The 18,973-nt window shown below is 47.0% G+C and overlaps 1 protein-coding gene across 2 annotated transcripts in view; it reads left to right on the forward strand.

Annotated features, from left to right (window-relative positions):
* Positions 1-2,524: 2,524 nt before the first annotated feature.
* The window catches only part of LOC132363304 (protein argonaute-1), a 30,705-nt gene continuing 14,256 nt past the window's right edge, over positions 2,525-18,973 (forward strand). Inside the window, exons 1-11 of one of the 2 annotated variants that reach the window (XM_059919051.1) lie at positions 2,525-2,748; positions 7,728-7,911; positions 10,183-10,303; positions 10,746-10,927; positions 11,326-11,462; positions 11,687-11,821; positions 11,972-12,059; positions 12,718-12,865; positions 17,208-17,327; positions 17,699-17,830; positions 17,957-18,090. In XM_059919051.1, the coding sequence (XP_059775034.1) occupies positions 2,724-2,748; positions 7,728-7,911; positions 10,183-10,303; positions 10,746-10,927; positions 11,326-11,462; positions 11,687-11,821; positions 11,972-12,059; positions 12,718-12,865; positions 17,208-17,327; positions 17,699-17,830; positions 17,957-18,090 (1,406 nt within the window). In that variant the 5' untranslated portion in view covers positions 2,525-2,723. The remainder of the gene's footprint in view (positions 2,749-7,727; positions 7,912-10,182; positions 10,304-10,745; positions 10,928-11,325; positions 11,463-11,686; positions 11,822-11,971; positions 12,060-12,717; positions 12,866-17,207; positions 17,328-17,698; positions 17,831-17,956; positions 18,091-18,973) is intronic. The other variant, XM_059919061.1, reaches the window with a different exon arrangement.

Below are 18,973 nucleotides of genomic sequence, written 5' to 3' on the forward strand. Positions count from 1 at the left end.
AGGATTGAACTGGAAACAGAAGGAGCCAATAGCTTTCTGGGAAGGTACATCAGGAGTTACTGGAAGAGGTCTGAATAAGAAAACAAGACACTATCTGGAATTCCTTTATACTCTACCACTTTGCCTAGCCAAGAGTGAAATCCTTGATGATGAAGACACTCTGCAGAGAGACCCTGCAAGGTCAGGACCAGGCTTGACTCCACTAGCCACTTTGGAGGTGGATCAGAATAGTGACCAGTGCCTTCCACAAAGTTAAGTGTGAGTCTTCGTATTTAGAACAGGGGATTCAAACTCTTCTTAAGGAATGCTGAGCTTCTAGCTTAGTTACACCAAGGCAAAGATCTTGCTATTTCTGAGGATGTTTTGATGCCATCTATTTGATACAGATCAACCCAAATTTACTGATCATTCTGGGCACAGCTTGTGCCAACCACTAAAGGGGGACAGAAGTGCATCTGATATGGTCCCTGCTCTTAAAGAATTTAGAATGTAGTACAAGAGACAGACAGTAATTATGGTAGTAGCCAATACTTCACCTGCATTCTTCTAGGTACTGTTCTGAGGTCTTTATATATATTAATAACAGTCCAATGAGGTAGGAACTATTTTCACCCCCTAAAATAGGGGAGGAGGAAATTGGGACACAGAGAAGTTAAGTAATTTTCACAGCTAGTAAATGGCAGCACCAGGATTGGAACCAAAACAGTGTGGCTCTAGAGTCTTTGTTCTTAACTTTATCTTGTAGAGCAGTAGTTCTTAAAGTGTCGTCCCCAGATCAGCAGCAGCAGCCCCATCTGGAAACTTATCAGAAATATATTCTTGGGGTCCCACCCAAGACCTACTGAATCACAAATTCTGGAGGCGGTGCTTAACATTCAGTGTTTTAACAAGCCCTCCAGGTGATTCTGATGCCTGCTATTTGAGAACCTCTGCTAGAGAAAAGCAAAGCATACTATGAAAAGTGTCAGAAATTAATCTTCCCAATGGGTAGCGACTGGATATGGTCTCTCTCTTAAGTTCCTAGCCTTCTGCACAGCATCTAGTGTAAAGTAGGCATCAAAAAATACAGATGGATGCATACATATGAATGAATATATGGAAAAGTGATGTTTGAGCTGAGGTCTCTTACCACCTATCAATTGATGCAGACCAAATAGGAGAAATGTTCCCCGAAACCGTGAGACCAGCAAGGAGGTGATTGTGATACTTTTGGCAAGGTATGGTAAAGGTCTGCACCAGCACAAGGAGCCATCAGAAGAATGTCAGGGAGATCATGTGAGAGCAGTTCAGGAGGTAAACATGTCAGGTCTTTGTGAACAGCTGTATAGGGGAAGAAGCAAGGGAGAGAGAGAAACTGTCATTTCTGGGATGAAGGTGCCCTTCGCAGAGACAGGAGTTATAGGACAAGCACGTTTGTGGGGGAAAGATAGAGTTTGGTTTTGGACTCTTGAAATTTGAAGTGCTGGTAGATCCAGGTGGAGCTGTCCAGCAGACACTTGTAAATATGAGACTGAGACATGGTTGGAAATAGAGATTTGGAAGGATAGTTGAGCCATAAGAATGGATGAGACCTTTAAGGGAAAAGTGGAGAGTGGAATGAGAAGAGAGCTGGGTTTGAAACCATGGTGAACACTGTTATTTAATGAATGAAAAGCAAGAGGGAGGCCCTTGAAGAAGGCTGAAAAGGGCTTAGGCAATAGGAGACCTCAGAAAATGCTGAAGCCAAGTAGAAGGCTCAAAAAGGAAGGAGAGGCAAAGTGTCAGATGCTGCAGAGAAACAAGAGTTGAAAATTATCCTTTGAATTTCGACACAAAAAGTGTTTTAAGTGACGTGGTGAGGGCAGAAGCGGATTGACTGAGTTCAGGCGTGAGCTGTAGATGAGAAAGTGGAGACAGGTGCTTCCCAGGTCCCGCAGGTAGAGCTCAGTAGCTGCACTCAAGTTGAGACTGCGACATCTTCCAGGGTAGGCAGTCTCTTTCATATCTGTGGTCTCAGCGCCCGGTAGTCGGCCTGGAAGAGAGGGTGGCGTCAGTGAGTTCAGTGACTAGGGACGGAGAAAGGCTTCGCGGAGGCAATCGCTTTGCAGCCGAGGCTTGAAGGATGAGGGTGATTGGGAGGAGAGGTGGGAGGCAGGGCCCCTGGGTGACGGGGTTCTCGGAGTGTGTGAGGGTGACCTGGGAATGAGGTGGAAATGTGCGCGTGGCTCTGTGTGAAGGGGGGAGGCTGTGTGTAGGCTTGGAGGGACAGGTTTGGGGAAAGACAAGGCCGGAGGCTGCTGCGGGGGGTTGTCCTCCCGCCCCGCCCCACTCCACTTAAGCCACTGCGTGGTTCCGCGGCGCCTCTACCGGAGCCCTCCCGCCGGGCTGCATGGCGACGGGTGACCGCCAGGGGCCGCTGCCTCCGGTCCCCGATGCCCCCGCCCCTCTCCATTGGCCTTTGTTGCTGTCTGAGCGCCCCGTTTGACTCGTTCCCGTCCGCCCCCTGGGCCTGGCGGTCGCGCCTGCGCACTGGCAGCTGGCCGGGCGCTAGCTGGGGGAGCTGCTGCAGGCTCCGCGGCGGCGGCTGCAACGGAGGCTGCGGGGGCGGCGGCGCGAGCGGCCGGGCTTGGGGGGGTAGCCGAGCCCGGCCCGGGAGCCCAAGCAGCTAAAGTGCAGGGTACCTAGGCCCTTCACGCTGGACTCCACAGTCTCCGGGCCGCCTGACCTCCGCACGGGTATATGGGATGGAAGCGGGACCCTCGGGAGCAGGTAAGGGCCCCCGGCAGAGGGGCACGGTGCATGCTCCAAGGACTAGGGGACTCCCGCGTGAAGAGCAGGATTTCCGAGTGAGGAAAGGTTTCCTGAGTGAGGAAAGGGGCTCTTATGAGATGGGGGGCCCAGTTTGAAGGGGGCTGTGTGCAGTTCCGGGGGAAACCTTGTGAAGGGAGCTCTGAGACGGGGGCCATTTATCAAAGGAGGCTATATGCACTCCTGGAGGTGGGAAGTGCTCTGGGAGAAGGGCCTGAACGCACGTAAGGACTCTCGGAGATCCCGGGAGGCCTAGGGAGAGGCCCGGCAGGTGGCAGGGGGCGGGCCCCAGGTGTCCAGGAGAGGAGGGGGTCGACACAGATGGGCCCAGAGCTGCCGCATGCCGGGGGCGGGGGCTCAGTCGGGCTGGGCTGGGCTGATGTCTTTTGGGAGAAGGCGCCAGAGCTGGGCTGTGAGCTCCGCCCCAGCCGGGCCTGACGCGGGGGCGAGGGTCAGGGGGCAGTGGGTGGGGATCCAGCCCCGGGATTCCACCCCCCCCCCCCGAGTCTAGGGAGATGGAGCGGAGGCGCCGGAGCATGCGCGGAGGTGGCAGCTGGAACGGGTTGCCCGATGTGGTGGGGGCGTGGCCGCCCGAACCCCCCACCCCCAGACCCGCAGGTTGGCTTGGAAAAAGGAGCGTAGTGTTGGGCTGCAGTCTCTCTTAGGTTATGCTGGCAGAGTACAAGTGGAAATGGGTCCCTTCCCCATCTTGGGGCTCTTGCACTTGGCCCTGAAAACCTTCAGTCATAATTTGCCAAGAATAGGTTGAGGGAAACTGCTAAAGTGCCTTATTCTGCCACTGGGATGAGGAAAGACTGGGATGGAAGCAATGTATTAGGTTATGGACGGGTCTTCCTTGAAGACAGGCCTTAAAAAATGTGTTGGTTACTGAGCTGCCAAGGCCAGGACCAGGTTTACCTAGAAGGGGTTTTCTGCCTGGTTTGCACGTTTGCACGGTCCAACAGTGAGCAGAGTTGGGATCTTTTAATCCAAAGAAAATGACCTCTGTATTGAATGTCTCCTGAGTCGACAGCCTAATCTTTCTATACCTTAATATTTTTATGTTTGTTGTCCCCCACTGGGTATCTTTTCTTTTTCCTCTCTCTACTCCCCAGAAACTTGTCAGGGCCATGTTATTAGACCCAAGGTCGTCAAGCTAGCCTTTTGTCACAAATAAGTTGTTTGGGGTAGGGGGAAGTTTATAGCCTTCACTATGGTGTCCCAGGTGATAGCCTTAACTTCTCCTTATTTACAATCAGGAGAAAAGGCGGTAAGCATAGAGCAGAAACTGAGGCAAGGGTGCCCCAAGAAGACCAGAGTCCCTGGATGTGCTGTGTAGTGGTGGCACCTCCTGTGTCGTGTCTCTTACCCTTTTGATGGGAGGAGCAGTCTGGACCTGGGAATCCTTTAGGTCTTGTCTTACTACTTCCTTCCATTTGATCTCGGGGTGGGAATAGGATTTCCATTTGGGACAGGAATTTCATTTCTGGTTGAAGCATCTTTGTCTTTTATACCAGATCTAATCTCCTTAAGGAAATAGCTCCTGCCGACTCATTCGAGTCATCCATTCAGTGATCTATAAGTACTTAGTGACTGCTTTCCCCAGGACAAAAACAACCTTGTAAAGGCTGTGTAAGCCTTAAGGTGGAATGCAGGGAGCAACTGACTTTAGAAAACGACTTCATCCTTCCCTTAGGCCCCTTTCTCCATTCCAGGAGCTCTCCTGGTTTTCTGGTCTGGAGACTACTTGCAGCAACCCAGGGACTACAGTAGTAGAGGTCACAGAGGTCCAGATGGATTGCTGGGAGCTGGCACCCATACCAGACTGCTAGTGATCTATTATGATGAATTCCTAATGGTCTCTAGAGTGATGAAAAAGTTGACTTTTTTTTGGTTCATGTTACATATTTATAGCTTCTAGGGAAGGAACTAGAGCCTGGTATCTGGAGTTGGCTGTAGCCTAATGGGGCAGGCTTTACCTCATCAAAAGGTGTAGTTGAAATTCATTCTGGAAGCTGTGAGTGGAGGGATCCCATAACTGTGTCCTTCCTAGGCTCAGACTATTTTCTTGGAGGTTTGAGGACACAGTACGTACACAAAGCAAGGTATTGTTGCTGGCTTCACTGGGCTTATGGCCAGGTGTGCCTTCTGTGCTCAGGTGTGTTACAAGCACACATACTGGACTGGGAGCTCCCAGAGGGTAGAGGTGGTGTCTGATTTATCTGTGGAACCAACCAATGTCTGGGCCCTGACACAAGTACGTCTTTATTTTTTGAATTGAATCACATTCCAGTGTGAACATAAATGGTTAAGCACATGTGTGGATATTTAATAATTTGTGTGTACTCAGTGTGTGGACAAATTCTTTTTGGAGCGATTGGCCTTTTACGCTTTGCTTACCGGACAGCTAACCCAGCCTTGAGTTTGTCTTTTGAGTGGGCTGTCTAGCTTATTGGGAGGTATGTGGGCCTCAGAACTGCAGGGAAGGAATCCCTGAGCCAGGCCTTTCAGCTCTGTTACTTTTCCTTCTCAGGGCTGGTTGAGGATGGGGGAGGGGGAGTGTCCTTTTCATAGCCCCTCCCTCCTTGCTTTTGTCTGCAGGGAAGGGCCCCGCCCCTTTCCCCCAAGGCCCAAGCTTTGTCCTCTGTGCTGGGGCCCTCATCTGCATCACAAAGTGGCCGTCTGTCCCTGTCTGGGTCTGAAGGGAAGTGTCTCCCTTTCTCAGACTAAAAGCTGGGGGCAGGGTGGGGTTAGGGGAGGGACTTGGTACTGCTGTAAGGCTTGCAGGGGAGTGGAGTGGGAGAGAGGTTCTCTCTTCCTCTTGCCTTCCCTAGTTTGGGTATGAAGGGGAGGGTGGGGGCTCCCTGTTTTTCCAAAGCCTCCTAGGAGTGGAGGGTGCCTAAGGCTAAGTCTGATGTGTAGTCCTGTTTCTGGGGAAGAGAAGGCTTTGAGGCTAGAGTGTCTATCCCATTCCCCATCATTTCTACCCAGCCCCTAGCTCTAGGGGATGTCTTTCTCCCAAGGCTCCTAACAATTATTCAGCCTGGGAGGCTAAGGAGGTGAATGGAATGTAAGAACTTGGGGAGGGAAAGGGTATCTCTTACCAGCTACTTCCACTAGGGTCATGTTTGTCCTGTGCCGGGTTTATAATTGTTTCTGAGCAGTGTGCAGGTGTTTGTGTGTTTGTGTGCTGTGTGTGCTTGTGTGTTCTTTGTGGTGTGTCTGTGGATCTGTTTGTTAATTCATTTAGTATCTGTATATTGAACACCTATATGCCAGGCACTGGAGATTCAGCAGTGACCAAGGCAGGTACAGTCTGTATCTTTGAAGAACTCACAGTCTAGGCTGGTGAGGCGTATGTGTATGAAGGTACACTGTCCAGGTCTAAGTATGTGTTTGGATGTGTATGTCTGTCTATGGCTTGTGTATAATTTCTGTTCAGCTCTTTCTGGGGTATGTGGTCAGGTGCTAGTAGTTAAGCTTTCACTTCCCCAGGTTAGCTGAATCCTGAAGACCTTTTCTCCCCAGGCTGGGCCGCCATTCCCGTCTGTTTCCCTGTGTGGAGTAGGGTAGGCTTGACAGGTGGTTAGAAGGAGACACAGCAGCTTAGCTCTGGAAAGCATGCCCCTCCCTTGAATGGTTCTGACCTCTTCCTGACCCCCCAGCTGAGGATATGCCCCATCCCCCCAGCCTCGCCAACTGTGAAAGCAGATCTCTGGTAATGGGAGGTTCTGGGCTGTTTTGTCCCTCTTTCCTCCCACCTGGGCTGGTCCTCTGCTGGCAAAGACAATAGTGGATGCTGACAGAGGGTTTTCTTAGTCAATTTCCTCTTTTCTTCCCTTTCCCCTCAAGCTAGAAAATAAAACCAGGGGCAGCAATCAGGCTGGTGGCAATGGAGGAGAAAGTAGTGGGAGTTGACCCTGCCCTAGCCCTTTCCCAAGGGCTGCCTCTGTCTTAAACCCCTTCTGCTAGTGTCTGGGCCCTCTGTGTAGAAGGAGCTGTGGGCCTGGAAAGAATCTTGTATTCTTCTTCCCAGAACCAGTAATCTCGTCTTCTCCAGCATGCTAATGTCTGCCCCTCCTTCCCAAGTCCTCTACTCTAGTTTACTCTTGCCTCAGTCTCCTACATTTAGCCTGTCTTCATTCCCTAGCTTTTTCTTCTTTTGAACTTCTTCTTCATTGTCTCCCCACTTGCAGCCTTGCTTCTTGCCCAGGCTCTCAACTATTTTGTCTCAGCCCCTAACTCCAGCCTTTCCTCCTTCCCAGTTTAAGCATTTTTGGGCTGTGACCTCCAGTTCCAGCCTCTTCACCAGCTCCGTGTTTCAGCCTCTCTCCTTTCCTTAGTCTCCAAAATCTATCCTTTTAGCCTTTTCTCCTTTTCTGCTCCATCCTCAGCCATTCGGTTGCCTTAATCTTTTCTCAGACACTGCTCTCTTCCTTGCGCGCCCTCCCCCCATCCCCCCGCCCCAGCACTTGGCCTTCTTTAGGTCTTCCTCCTGTCTGCAGTGCAGAGAAGCATTAAGATGATACTATTTTGTGTTCAGGATGGTGATGAGTGAAGTGAGCATCTGGCTGACAGATAACAGGGCTTTCTTGGTCTGCTAGATACCTGATGGAGTCTTCATCTAGTAGAGGGAAGAAAGAGTTTTGTTACTAGAGCCAGATTTAGCCCGTCTGCTTAACATGTAATAGGAAGTTATTACATACTCATTTGATGAATTTAAGATAGACAACAAGGGTAATTTTCCTAACTGGAAAGAGTTTTTAAAAAATGAGCCTGGGTTGTTTCAGCCAGTGGAAGCCCTCAGTTGGGTTGGGTAGGCAGGAAAGAGGCTTTTCCTACACTTTGCTGCTCCTGTTTTAGGAGGCCTTGTGCCTTCTCTGATCAGAGTGGTAAGGAGATTACCAGACTCTGCCCTCACCAGCCTCTCTGTCTTGTAGCTGCAGGCGCCTACCTGCCCCCCCTGCAGCAGGTGTTCCAGGCACCTCGCCGGCCTGGCATTGGCACCGTGGGGAAACCGATCAAGCTCCTGGCCAACTACTTTGAAGTGGACATCCCTAAGATTGACGTCTACCACTACGAGGTGGATATCAAGCCGGATAAGTGTCCTCGCAGAGTCAACCGGTAAGTAATGCACGTTTAAGCCACTAAGTCCAGTAGTCCTTATTTTCCTGAGTCTCACAGCCTTAAAAGAGAATCCAGAGGGGTAAAAGAAAAACTAGCAGAGGATGATATCACCAAATTCAAGAAAGTTCTTGAGGAAGAGGTTCTAAGTCAGGTAAATGTTGAAAAATATCACTGGATTTGGCTATTAGGAGACAATTGGTACCTTTTGCCACAGTAGTTTCAGTAGAGGAGTTGGGCTAGTAAATCTAACAGTGAGTTAAGGAATAAATGGAAGGTAATGTTGTAGGGATAGTGAGAACAGATAGCTTTTTTCTAGATAGCTTGATAGTGAAGCATGGGGAGAGAGGGAATATGTTGGCTAGAGAAGATTATAAGGGGTCAAGTATAGTGCCTACTGCATTTCATTATTTGTTGAAATGAATAAATGAAATGTTTTTAAGAATGAGACATGGGTATGTTTATAAACCGAGAAGGAACTAGTGCAGGAGAGGTTAAAGATACAAGACAGAGAGGAGAGGAATGAGTGGGGGGATGTCCTTGCTGAGGCAGGAGGACATATATATATATGCACAATGTAAAAAAAAATTTTAATATTACAGGAAGAATAGCAATGAAAAATGTCTCGTATTACCTTGGCCTCCTGTCTCCTAGTCCCTTTCCCCAGATGCATTCATTATTACCATTCTTGAGTACACTTCCAGATATTTTTCTATACATATGCAAGCATATATGTTTATAGAACATTTTTAAAGCACACAGAATACAGAATCTTATGTACACTGCTCTGCACCTTGTTTTTTTCCACTGAACAATATAATTTGGAAAGTAATACATACCAGTACCTACATATCTGTCTCATTCTTTTGCATAGCTTCATAGATATTCCATTGAATGGATATATTGTAACCTATTTAATGAATCTATTCAGGAACACTTAGGTTGAGTCTAAACTTTTGCTACAAAAATGAAACTGTGTAGAATATTAATATAGATACATTTTTGCACGCAAATACACGTGTATCTGTAGGATAAGTTCCTAGGCTGGAATTGCTGGCATAATACATTTAAAATTTTTGAGATGTTGCCAGTTTTTTTTAAGGTAAGTTGTACCAATTTATACTCCCATGAGTAAGGTAGCCCCCCATATCTGCACCAATTCAGTATATTGGATTTTTTAATTGTTGGCATTCTGATAAGTAGAGAATTATATCTTGGTCTAATTTTAAATTGTATTTCTCTACTGAGTGAAGTTGAACATATTTTCAGATGTTTAAAAATTATATATGGAAGGGATATTTCAAGTGTGAGAGGAAAGAAAGAGGAAAAGAGGCAAGTGTATATAAATGTATTTGTTTATATGTCTGGGAACTTGAGGGTGGCCTTACCTTCTATGTTCTACTCTTGTCAAAATTATTAAAGATGTTTTTTGATCTGAGGTAGGAATGGATTCTGTTGTTAGAGGGGTAGTGGAGAAGGTTTGACACAATCTGTGAGGATGGAAGTGATCAGAGATATGAAAAAGATTGCTGGGCAGCACTGAGGCCTAATTGGCATTAAAACCATATGTTTACAGTTGCTTCCAATGTATAGTTTGAGTCTTTTTATCCAATAGTATTCAAGAGCTTTGGTTTAGAAAGCAAAGAGTTCAGATAGCTGGATGGACTGGGATTTTGAAGGCTAGTTGGATACTCTGGAATCTAAGTAGCAGAGGACAGGAAGTGAAATCAAGAAAGAGACGATAATGGAGAGAAAACAGGGTGGTAGAACTAAGGACTTCGGAGAGCTGGAAGAGATGAGGTTCGTCTTCCACACTTTATTCCTATTCCAATTCAGGTCTCTTCCCCATCTACCTTTCTTGATTATCAGCTTGGGGATTGGAGCAGCCTAGATTTTGTTCCTAATTCTGCACAGACCCTGAGATTAAGCCCTTCTCCCCTCAGCCTCCCCCTCTGCTCAGAAGGCACTCACAACCACTCTTTTAGGTCCTTCGGAGCCTTGGTGATCCGAGGACCAAAAATATCACCTGGGAGCGTGTTAGAAACGTAGAATTTCAGACTTTGCTCTAAATCTGCTGAATCAGAACCTGCATTTTAGATCTCTCGGTGATTCATATGAATGTTGAAGCTTGAGAAGCACTGCTATAGAGTAGAGATTAGTAGCTGGTAGGACAGAATATAGTAGATGGGACATTGCCTGGACTTTAAATTACTTCCAAGAGCTTGAAGTGGTAGTCTTTCAGCTTCCACTGGCCTTTCCCATTCCCCACAGGGAAGTGGTGGAATACATGGTCCAGCATTTCAAGCCTCAGATCTTTGGTGATCGCAAGCCCGTGTATGATGGAAAGAAGAACATTTACACTGTCACAGCACTGCCCATTGGCAATGAACGGGTAAGGTTGGGAGTCACGTTGGACCTGTGTCAGGGGTCTGGGGAGGGACAGAACTCAACTAAGCCTGTTTGGAGTCTGGCAGTCCAGAGATCCCTTTCATCTTTTGTGCTGAGAAAGTGTGTTTTAGGGTGAGGGATGGGTAGGTGCTGATGTTTATTTAGCCTCCTGTATGTCTGTCCCTGTCCAAACAGACTGAGATTAGACTTAAAATAGACCTAAGGGACTTCCTACTAAGTGTGGTTGAGAGGGACAGATACACTGAGCCAAGGTGGCTGGAGACTAAGGGGCTGGATTTACTCTGAAGTTTTCATTGTGAGTCCCTATCAGCTTAAGAAGCAGATTCTTGGGAAATCTATGGGGTGAAGGATAATAGGGGCAAGGCAAGGAATATTGGACTGTGGGACAGCATCAGCAATCTTTCACCCCTTTCTCTTTCCTGAAGGTTGACTTCGAGGTGACAATCCCTGGGGAAGGGAAGGATCGAATCTTCAAGGTCTCCATCAAGTGGCTAGCCATTGTGAGCTGGCGCATGCTGCATGAGGCCTTGGTTAGTGGCCAGATCCCCGTTCCCCTGGAGTCTGTGCAAGCCCTGGATGTGGCCATGAGGCACCTGGCATCCATGAGGTACTGGGTGTAGTTAGTATCTGGGCTACAAGTGGTGGCAGAAGTGCTGTGGGAGGAGGAGGGGAATGAGCATATATTAAGGTCCCTCCGTGTGCCTTTCAAATAAAAAATTCTTTGAAGCCCTACCATATACCAGGCAAGTGTGCATATACATTTAGATGATTTAAAACTTTGGCCCTGTCCCTTTTAGATATCTTTGGACCTCACCCCATCTGTCCCTGCAGGGCAGTAAAAGGGGAGAGACTTGCACAAGGTCAGTCACACAACTAGTAAAGGATCAGAGCTGGAATTAAAGCCCTGGTGTCCTGCCTTCCAGGCCAGGGCTCCTCCGTGCCCAGGATGCCTCACAGGGTGGGGGCCTGTGCCCGAGGGACCAGTTCTCTGCCTGTCCCTGCCAGGTACACCCCTGTGGGCCGCTCCTTCTTCTCACCGCCTGAGGGCTACTACCACCCGCTGGGGGGTGGGCGCGAGGTCTGGTTCGGCTTTCACCAGTCTGTGCGCCCTGCCATGTGGAAGATGATGCTCAACATTGATGGTGAGTGGGGAGAGCTATGGAGCCAGGGGCACCCTGAGTCCAGTGACCACACTCCCAGCCTCATCCCTCCCAGCTCTGTAACCACACTCCTAGTCTAATCCCTACAGCCCTGGGACCCCTCCCCCATCCCAATACCCTATAAAGAAGAGGGTGTAAAGAGCAGTGCTTCCATTTATTCTGGAAGACAGAACCTGAGCTGAGCTGTACCTACCATGTCCCCACAGTCTCAGCCACTGCCTTCTACAAGGCGCAGCCAGTGATTGAGTTCATGTGTGAGGTGCTGGACATCAGGAACATAGATGAGCAGCCCAAGCCCCTCACGGACTCTCAGCGTGTGCGCTTCACCAAGGAGATCAAGGGTGAGGACCCAACCAGGCGGGGAGGGGAATCAGTGCTACTTTCTCTTTAGTCCTAAAAGGAAATCCCCTTGGGATATATTCAGGGGAGAGGCCAAGCCTGGGCACATGAGCAACCTTTTCGAACCCTGACAAGCAGTGTGTGTATCCCAGGCCTGAAGGTGGAAGTGACCCACTGTGGACAGATGAAGAGGAAATACCGCGTGTGTAATGTTACCCGCCGCCCTGCCAGCCATCAGACGTAAGTTGACAAGGCTGCTAAGCCATACTGTTGGTGGAAGAGGGCCGATATTTCAACATACTCTGTTCACTTTCTCTGCACCCACACCTGGCCCTGAGGATGAGCCCTGTTTTTGAAGATAAGCTGTGGGAATTTGGCATCCCTCCCCTAACCTTCCCAGATCCATTGATACTCTCCCTACCATTTTTACCTTCTTGGTCTCCACCTTTCCTTCTTGGGCGTTTACTAGAGAGCAGGTGTCTTTCTCTGGCTTCTTTCTCAGTTCTATAAATGTTAGAATCTCTCTCAACTTATTCTTCCTCCTGAAAAAGAAAGTTGAGATCCTGGGCTAGACCCTTGGGAAAGTTGTCACTGATTCCATCTATCTTCTTCACCTCAGACTGTGCTGGACTATGAGTGCCTACTGTGTGTCAGGCTTCATGTACAACACTAGAAATACAGATGAGTCGGATATGATCTGACCATTGTGGAACTTGCCTTTCAAATCTTTGGCTTCACTCTTGGAGCCCTGTATTTCCTCTGCTTTCCCATGAGTGGTGGGAGTGCTCAAAGAGGTTGGATAGGGATGAAGTCAAGTCTGGCGCTTCCCATGGTTGTAGGTCTAGAAAGGTATTACTGAATGCTGGGCTATGACACCTCTTTCCCTTCCCCCAAACAGGTTTCCCTTGCAGCTGGAGAGTGGACAGACTGTGGAGTGCACAGTGGCACAGTATTTCAAGCAGAAATATAACCTTCAGCTCAAGTATCCCCACCTGCCCTGCCTGCAAGTTGGCCAGGAACAAAAGCATACCTACCTGCCCCTAGAGGTGAGACTGCCAAGTAATGGCCTGGCTGGGGAACAAGCATGGTACCTGCACACTGATCATCAGAGGTCTGTTCTTCCATTTGTAGTCTCTCATCATTTTTAGGTTTGGAAAATTGATGTTCTGAGAGGTCATTCTGTGAAATGTAGGCCTCATTCTTTTTTTTTTTTTAATACATGTATCCACTTATTTATTTATTTATTTATGGTTGTGTTGGGTCTTCGTTTCTGTGCGAGGGCCTTCTCTAGTTGCGGCAAGTGGGGGCCACTCCTCATCGCGGTGCACGGGCCTCTCACTATCGCGGCCTCTCTTGTTGCGGAGCACAGGCTCCAGATGCGCAGGCTCAGTAATTGTGGCCCACGGGCCTAGTCACTCCGCGGCATGTGGGATCTTCCCAGACCAGGGCTCGAACCTGTGTCCCCTGCATTGGCAGGCAGACTCTCAACCACTACGCCACCAGGGAAGCCCCAGGCCTCATTCTTAACTGCTGAGTTCTTTACTTATCCCGCATCCTGCTCTCGTATTCTTTCAGGACTGCCAGGCAGAGGCGAAAGCTGTATTTACTGTTTAATAAGTAATTAGTTCATTCAGGACAGAGATTTCAGATACCTCCACTCATGTCCTCTTAATTTGTCTTTCCCTGTCTGGAGCTGGGGGTCTAAATGACCTAAAGATACAAGTATACTTTATTTTACAGAAAATGGACATGAACGTTACCTGTAACGTGAATCCTATATCCCCAGTGATCGATGTGTTCCTTTTTTTAAAAAAATTAATGAATTTATTTATGTTTGGCTGCATTGGGTCTTCGTTGCTGTGTGCGGGCTTTCTCTAGTTGTGGCGAGCAGGGGCTACTCTTCGTTGCGGTGCGCGGGCTTCTCATTGTGGTGGCTTCTCTTCCTGAGGAGCACAGGCTCTAGGTGCGCGGGCTCAGTAGTTGTGGCTCAAGGGCTCAGTAGTGGCTCAAGGGCTCTAGAGCGCAGGCTCAGTAGTTGTGGCGCATGGGCTTAGTTGCTCCGCGGCATGTGGGATCTTCCCAGACCAGGGATCGAACCCGTGTCCCCTGCATTGGCAGGCATCGGATTCTTAACCACTGCGCCACGAGGGAAACCCAATGTGTTCCTTTTGAAAAAGTTTTTGCTCCAAGATTTGTCATATTTTTATGCTTCAGCAGACCTTTGAAATTCTGCAATTAAAGAATAGTAATGCTCTGATGTCATTTGCATTAAGTCATAGAATGCAAATGGAGAACCACTGGGCTGTATTTGGTTTTCTATACACTAGCCAAAATGTCTAATGAGAAACTATCTCTGACTGCTTCATTGTCTAGTCCAGTGCTGCTCAAAGTGTGGTCAGTGGACCAAGAGCATAGGTATTACCTGAGAGCTTGTTTGAAATGCAGAATCTCAGGTTCCACCTAGACCTACTGAATCAGTATCTCTTTTAGCAGAATCTAAAGAGGATTCATATGAACATTTAAGTTGGAAAAGCACTAGCCTAGATTACCATCTTACTCTGTTCCAGCAGCAGGAGTCAGATAGCTGGGACCAAAACTTAAGCCTTCTGTGAGCTTTTGGGATTTCAGAACTAACCAGAGGAAATTAGGCTGAAGGGAGAAGAGATCCCAAAGCGCAAGAACTCTGACTTAGTAATAGCTGCTGATGCACAGAAAGTGGGATGAAGACAATATGTTCTCTGAGATGTAAACAGAAGTCTTTAACGGCAATTACAGCTAAGTAGATAGGCTTTGGGTAATATCTACTGCAAGCTGAGATTTGTTAGCAAATTGACATTACTTCTGTTTAAACAATAGTTTCCAAGGTGAATAACTTATGTATTTTGATTTTAGTGTTGCTTGTTTATTTAACAAATATTTATTGAACTTCTACTATGAGTCATACACTCTTAGGTGTGGGGAAAGCAGAGATTAACAAGACAGATAAGGTCCCTGCTGTCATGGAGCTTATAATCTAGAAGGGGGAGATAGATAGTAAATTGATAAATAAGATAGTTTCAGTTGGTGGTAAGTGCTATAAGAATAATAAAACAGGTTAAGGGGATAGTCATAAGGGTGGAGCGGGTTGGAGATTCACTTTAGTTATTGTGGTCAGGGAAGGCTTCTTTTTTTTTTTTTCTTTTTGGCCACACTGACGGCATGTGGAACTTCCCCAACCAGGAATCGAACCTGTGCGAGTGTGGAATCTTAACCACTGGACCACCAGGGAAGGCTTCTTTTAGGAGACATTAGAGCTGAGTCCCAAATTATGAGATAGAACCAACCTCTTACAACCTGAAGGAAGAACCTTCCAGGCAAGAGTTTAATAGCGAGTACAAAGACTCTAAAGCAGCAGGGAGCTTGGATCTTCTTAGAGAGACAGAAGGCTTAGTGGCTGGTATGTAGTGTATGAGGGGAGAAGTAGTAGGAGATGATTTTGGAGAGAGGTACAGGGTCAAATCACATAGGCTATTGTAGGTGATAGTTTTTTTTTAGAATTGCTTTATTGAGATATAATTCACATTCCATAAAATTCACCCTCTTAAAATATACAATTCAGTGGGTTTTAGTTAATTCACAGAGTTGCACAACCATTACTGTTGTCTGATTCTAAAACATTTTCATCGCCCCCAGAAGAAAGCCCATACCCATTAACAGTCACTTACCATTCCCTCTGCCCTCCTCACCAGCCCCTACTAACCACTGATCTACTTCTGTCTCTGTGGATTTGCCTATTCTGGACATTTCATATAAATGGAATTATATAATATATGGCCTTTTTTTAAGTGGCCTATTTCACTTAACGTAATGTCTTCAGGGTTCATCTATATTGTAGCATACGTCAGAATTCCCTTCCTTTTTAAGGCTGAATAATATTTCCATGTATGTATATACCGCATTTTGTTTATCTATTCATTCATTGATGGACACTTGGGTTGCTTTCACCTTCTAGCTATTATGAATAATGCTGCTATGAATATAGGCTTACAAATATTTGTTCTAGTCCCTGCTTTCATTTCTTTTGAGTACATACCCAGAAGTGGAATTACTGGATCATATGGTAATTCTGTGTTTAATTTTTTGAGGAATCACTATACTGTTTTCCACAGCATCTGTACCATTTTACATTCCCACCAGCAATGCACAAGGGGTCCAATTTCTCTACATCCCTGCTTTAGTCTTTTTCCCAGAGTTGATTCTGTAGTTGAAATTATCCGTAAAGAGTTCTACAACTTTAAGTTACCTTCAAGAGAGCAACCTCACAAATTTTAACAATTCTGGATTTTCATTAAGGGAATTGACTAATTCTTTGAGGTACAGAGTTTAAGGGCAGGTGACCTTGTCCTGGTTTTCCCTACCATTGTTCAGCATGAACTCTGGAAATTAGTCAGAGAAGCAGTACTTAGTTTATTGGCCCTATGGGAACAAGTTTTACATTTCATTTCATCTAAATCCTCACAACAGCTTCAAGAGACAGCTAGTGCTTTTTCCGGTGGCTAAAATTAAAGAAGCAGAGTCTTAGAGTGGTTAAGAGTCCTGCCCAAGGTAGCATCTTCTAGAATTGGCAAAGCTGGACTTCAAACTCAAGTGTTCTTGAATTCTCTCTACTTTGCCAAAAGGCTTCCTGTTCACTGCTTCCTGAATATAGTATATTGGGCAGTGGAAGTCTTATATATCACTAGAAAGTCTTTTCTGATCTCCATTGTGTTCTCTGGGGCCCAATACAGAGGAACCATGTGGCAGGATGTTCCTCACACCAACAGAGCACACTGGCAGTCAACAGACAGTGATTTCTATAGTCCAAGGGCTCAGTGATCATCTGTAGGCTCGGGCTCAAGAGTTAAGAGTCACTGCTAGTTCTCCTGATGTGTTGCAGTGTGGAACGACTGACTGCCTGCTACCATTGGAGAGCTGTCAACTACCTAGGCATCCAGTTTGTGTGTATTGTGTTTTTTAGTATTCAGAAGAGCTCTAGACTGGGTCCTTTGGTAAATAATAATTTATGCTACAACTTACTGAGTGTTTACTATGTTCAGAACTGTACTTGGTTCTTTAAGTTCTTTATTTAATTTAGTCTCCAGACAGTCCTAGGAGATTGTTACTGTTCTCTCTATTTAGTATATGAGCCCTGAGCCCAGATCTGCCTCTGGATCCTAAGCTCTTAATCACAAAGTGGCTGTATTACCTTTTGTATTGCACGTGGATATTTTCTAACTTACCTGTCTATGAACAAGGAATTTTCTAGTCCGTTTCCCAGGACTGACAGCCAAGTCCTCTTCCCTTACTATGGGGCTCCGGGTATAGGGTGGACTATACTCAAGCCAGCGGTACCTATTCTTGTTTCCTTAGGTCTGTAACATTGTGGCTGGGCAGCGCTGCATTAAGAAGCTGACTGACAACCAGACTTCAACCATGATAAAGGCTACAGCTAGATCGGCCCCAGACAGACAAGAGGAGATCAGCCGCCTGGTCAGTGAGGATGCAGAGAAACGTATGCTTGGTTGCTCAGTCATGGGAGTCCCTGGTAGCATAGATGCCTTTCTGCCCTGGCAGGACCCTTAGGAAAACAAAAGTCTGGATTTGTTACCTGGGACTCCATAGGACTGCTCTTGCTTCTTGACCCTGTAGCTACTTTGTTTCCTATCTCTTTTTCTCTCCTGTATTACTTCCCTATGTTATCCATTCCCACTTACTTCATTTTCCACTTCCCCCCAACCCCCTTTTTAGGGCTATTTCTTGCCAGCCTCAGCTGTTCTTCAGGACTTTCTGCTTGGGACCTGGAGGGTGAGCAGTATTGCCAAGCTACTGCTCTCCTGAGATCGCCTTCTTCTGTCTTACAGATGAAGAATGCCAGCTACAACCTAGATCCCTACATCCAGGAATTTGGGATCAAGGTGAAGGATGACATGACGGAGGTGACAGGGCGAGTGCTGCCGGCGCCCATCTTGCAGTACGGCGGCCGGGTGAGCAGGGTCAGGGCCAGACAACATCTCTGGGACATGTGGGGGGAGGTTGGGTTGTATAGCCAGTGGCTTTTGCTCCCCTACCCACCTGGGTCTACTGAGGCTCACCTGGATGCCCCCTTTGCCTATCCCCAGAACCGGGCCATTGCCACACCCAATCAGGGTGTCTGGGACATGCGGGGGAAACAGTTCTACAATGGGATTGAGATCAAAGTCTGGGCCATTGCCTGCTTCGCACCCCAAAAACAGTGTCGAGAAGAAGTGCTCAAGTAAGGAGGTTGGGTGTATGGATGGAAGGGTGGGAAGGACCCTAGAGCTGCCTAACTTCCTCTGCTCCCAAGGGGCCACGATTTGATCTGTAGTCTGTTCTTTCTGAGTCTTGACTTCCCCCCCGCTGTGCTGTCTGGCTCACACTTCTGCCTGCTTCTTTTCTGTCCATCTGTGGTCAGGAGTCTTGATAAGGAGCCATATCTGTGTCAGAGATGATGATTTCAGGACATGAATCTCCTAAGGGAGACCTGAATTATTTTTTTGTTACAATTATTAACATGGGTGGTAAACAGTAGTAGTGATGACTATAATGTTTGTGCCAACATTATACCTAATTTTATGTTCTCTTATTTCATCTTCACAGTGAGTAGGTGGTCGTATTTCCATTTTCAGGAGACTGAGGCTCAAAGAGGTTAAGTAACTTGTACAAGGTTTGCATTATCAAGAAAGTGTCAGATTGGGATCAAATCAGTTCAGAGGTTTCAAAGCTTATATTCCTAATTGGAAATAAAAGTTCAGCTGGTATTCTGTGCACAGAATTTGTTCAGTCGGGTCCAAGTGACCTGAATTAGGTGAACATGAATTGTAAGGGCCTCTGAGCCACCTGTGGCTGAGTGGCTGGGAGTAGATGACAGCAATGAAGAAAGTGATATAGCCAAATGGTTTAAAGGAACAGGTTAGGGGAGTAATGGTCTTGAATGAGTGAATAAGTAAGTGAAGAAGTCACCAACCCTTCCCCTGCAGTCTTCTTTTTTTAAAACAGCTTTATTGAGATATTTTTCAAATACCACAAAAGTTACCCATTTAAAGTGTACAGTTCAGTGTTCCTGCAGTCTTTTGAAGTGGTAGCTTTTTTTTTTCTCTGGATCTGGAGTAAGGTCA

Source organism: Balaenoptera ricei, chromosome 1 (assembly GCF_028023285.1).
Source record: "Balaenoptera ricei isolate mBalRic1 chromosome 1, mBalRic1.hap2, whole genome shotgun sequence".
Classification (NCBI taxonomy): Eukaryota; Metazoa; Chordata; class Mammalia; order Artiodactyla; family Balaenopteridae; genus Balaenoptera; species Balaenoptera ricei.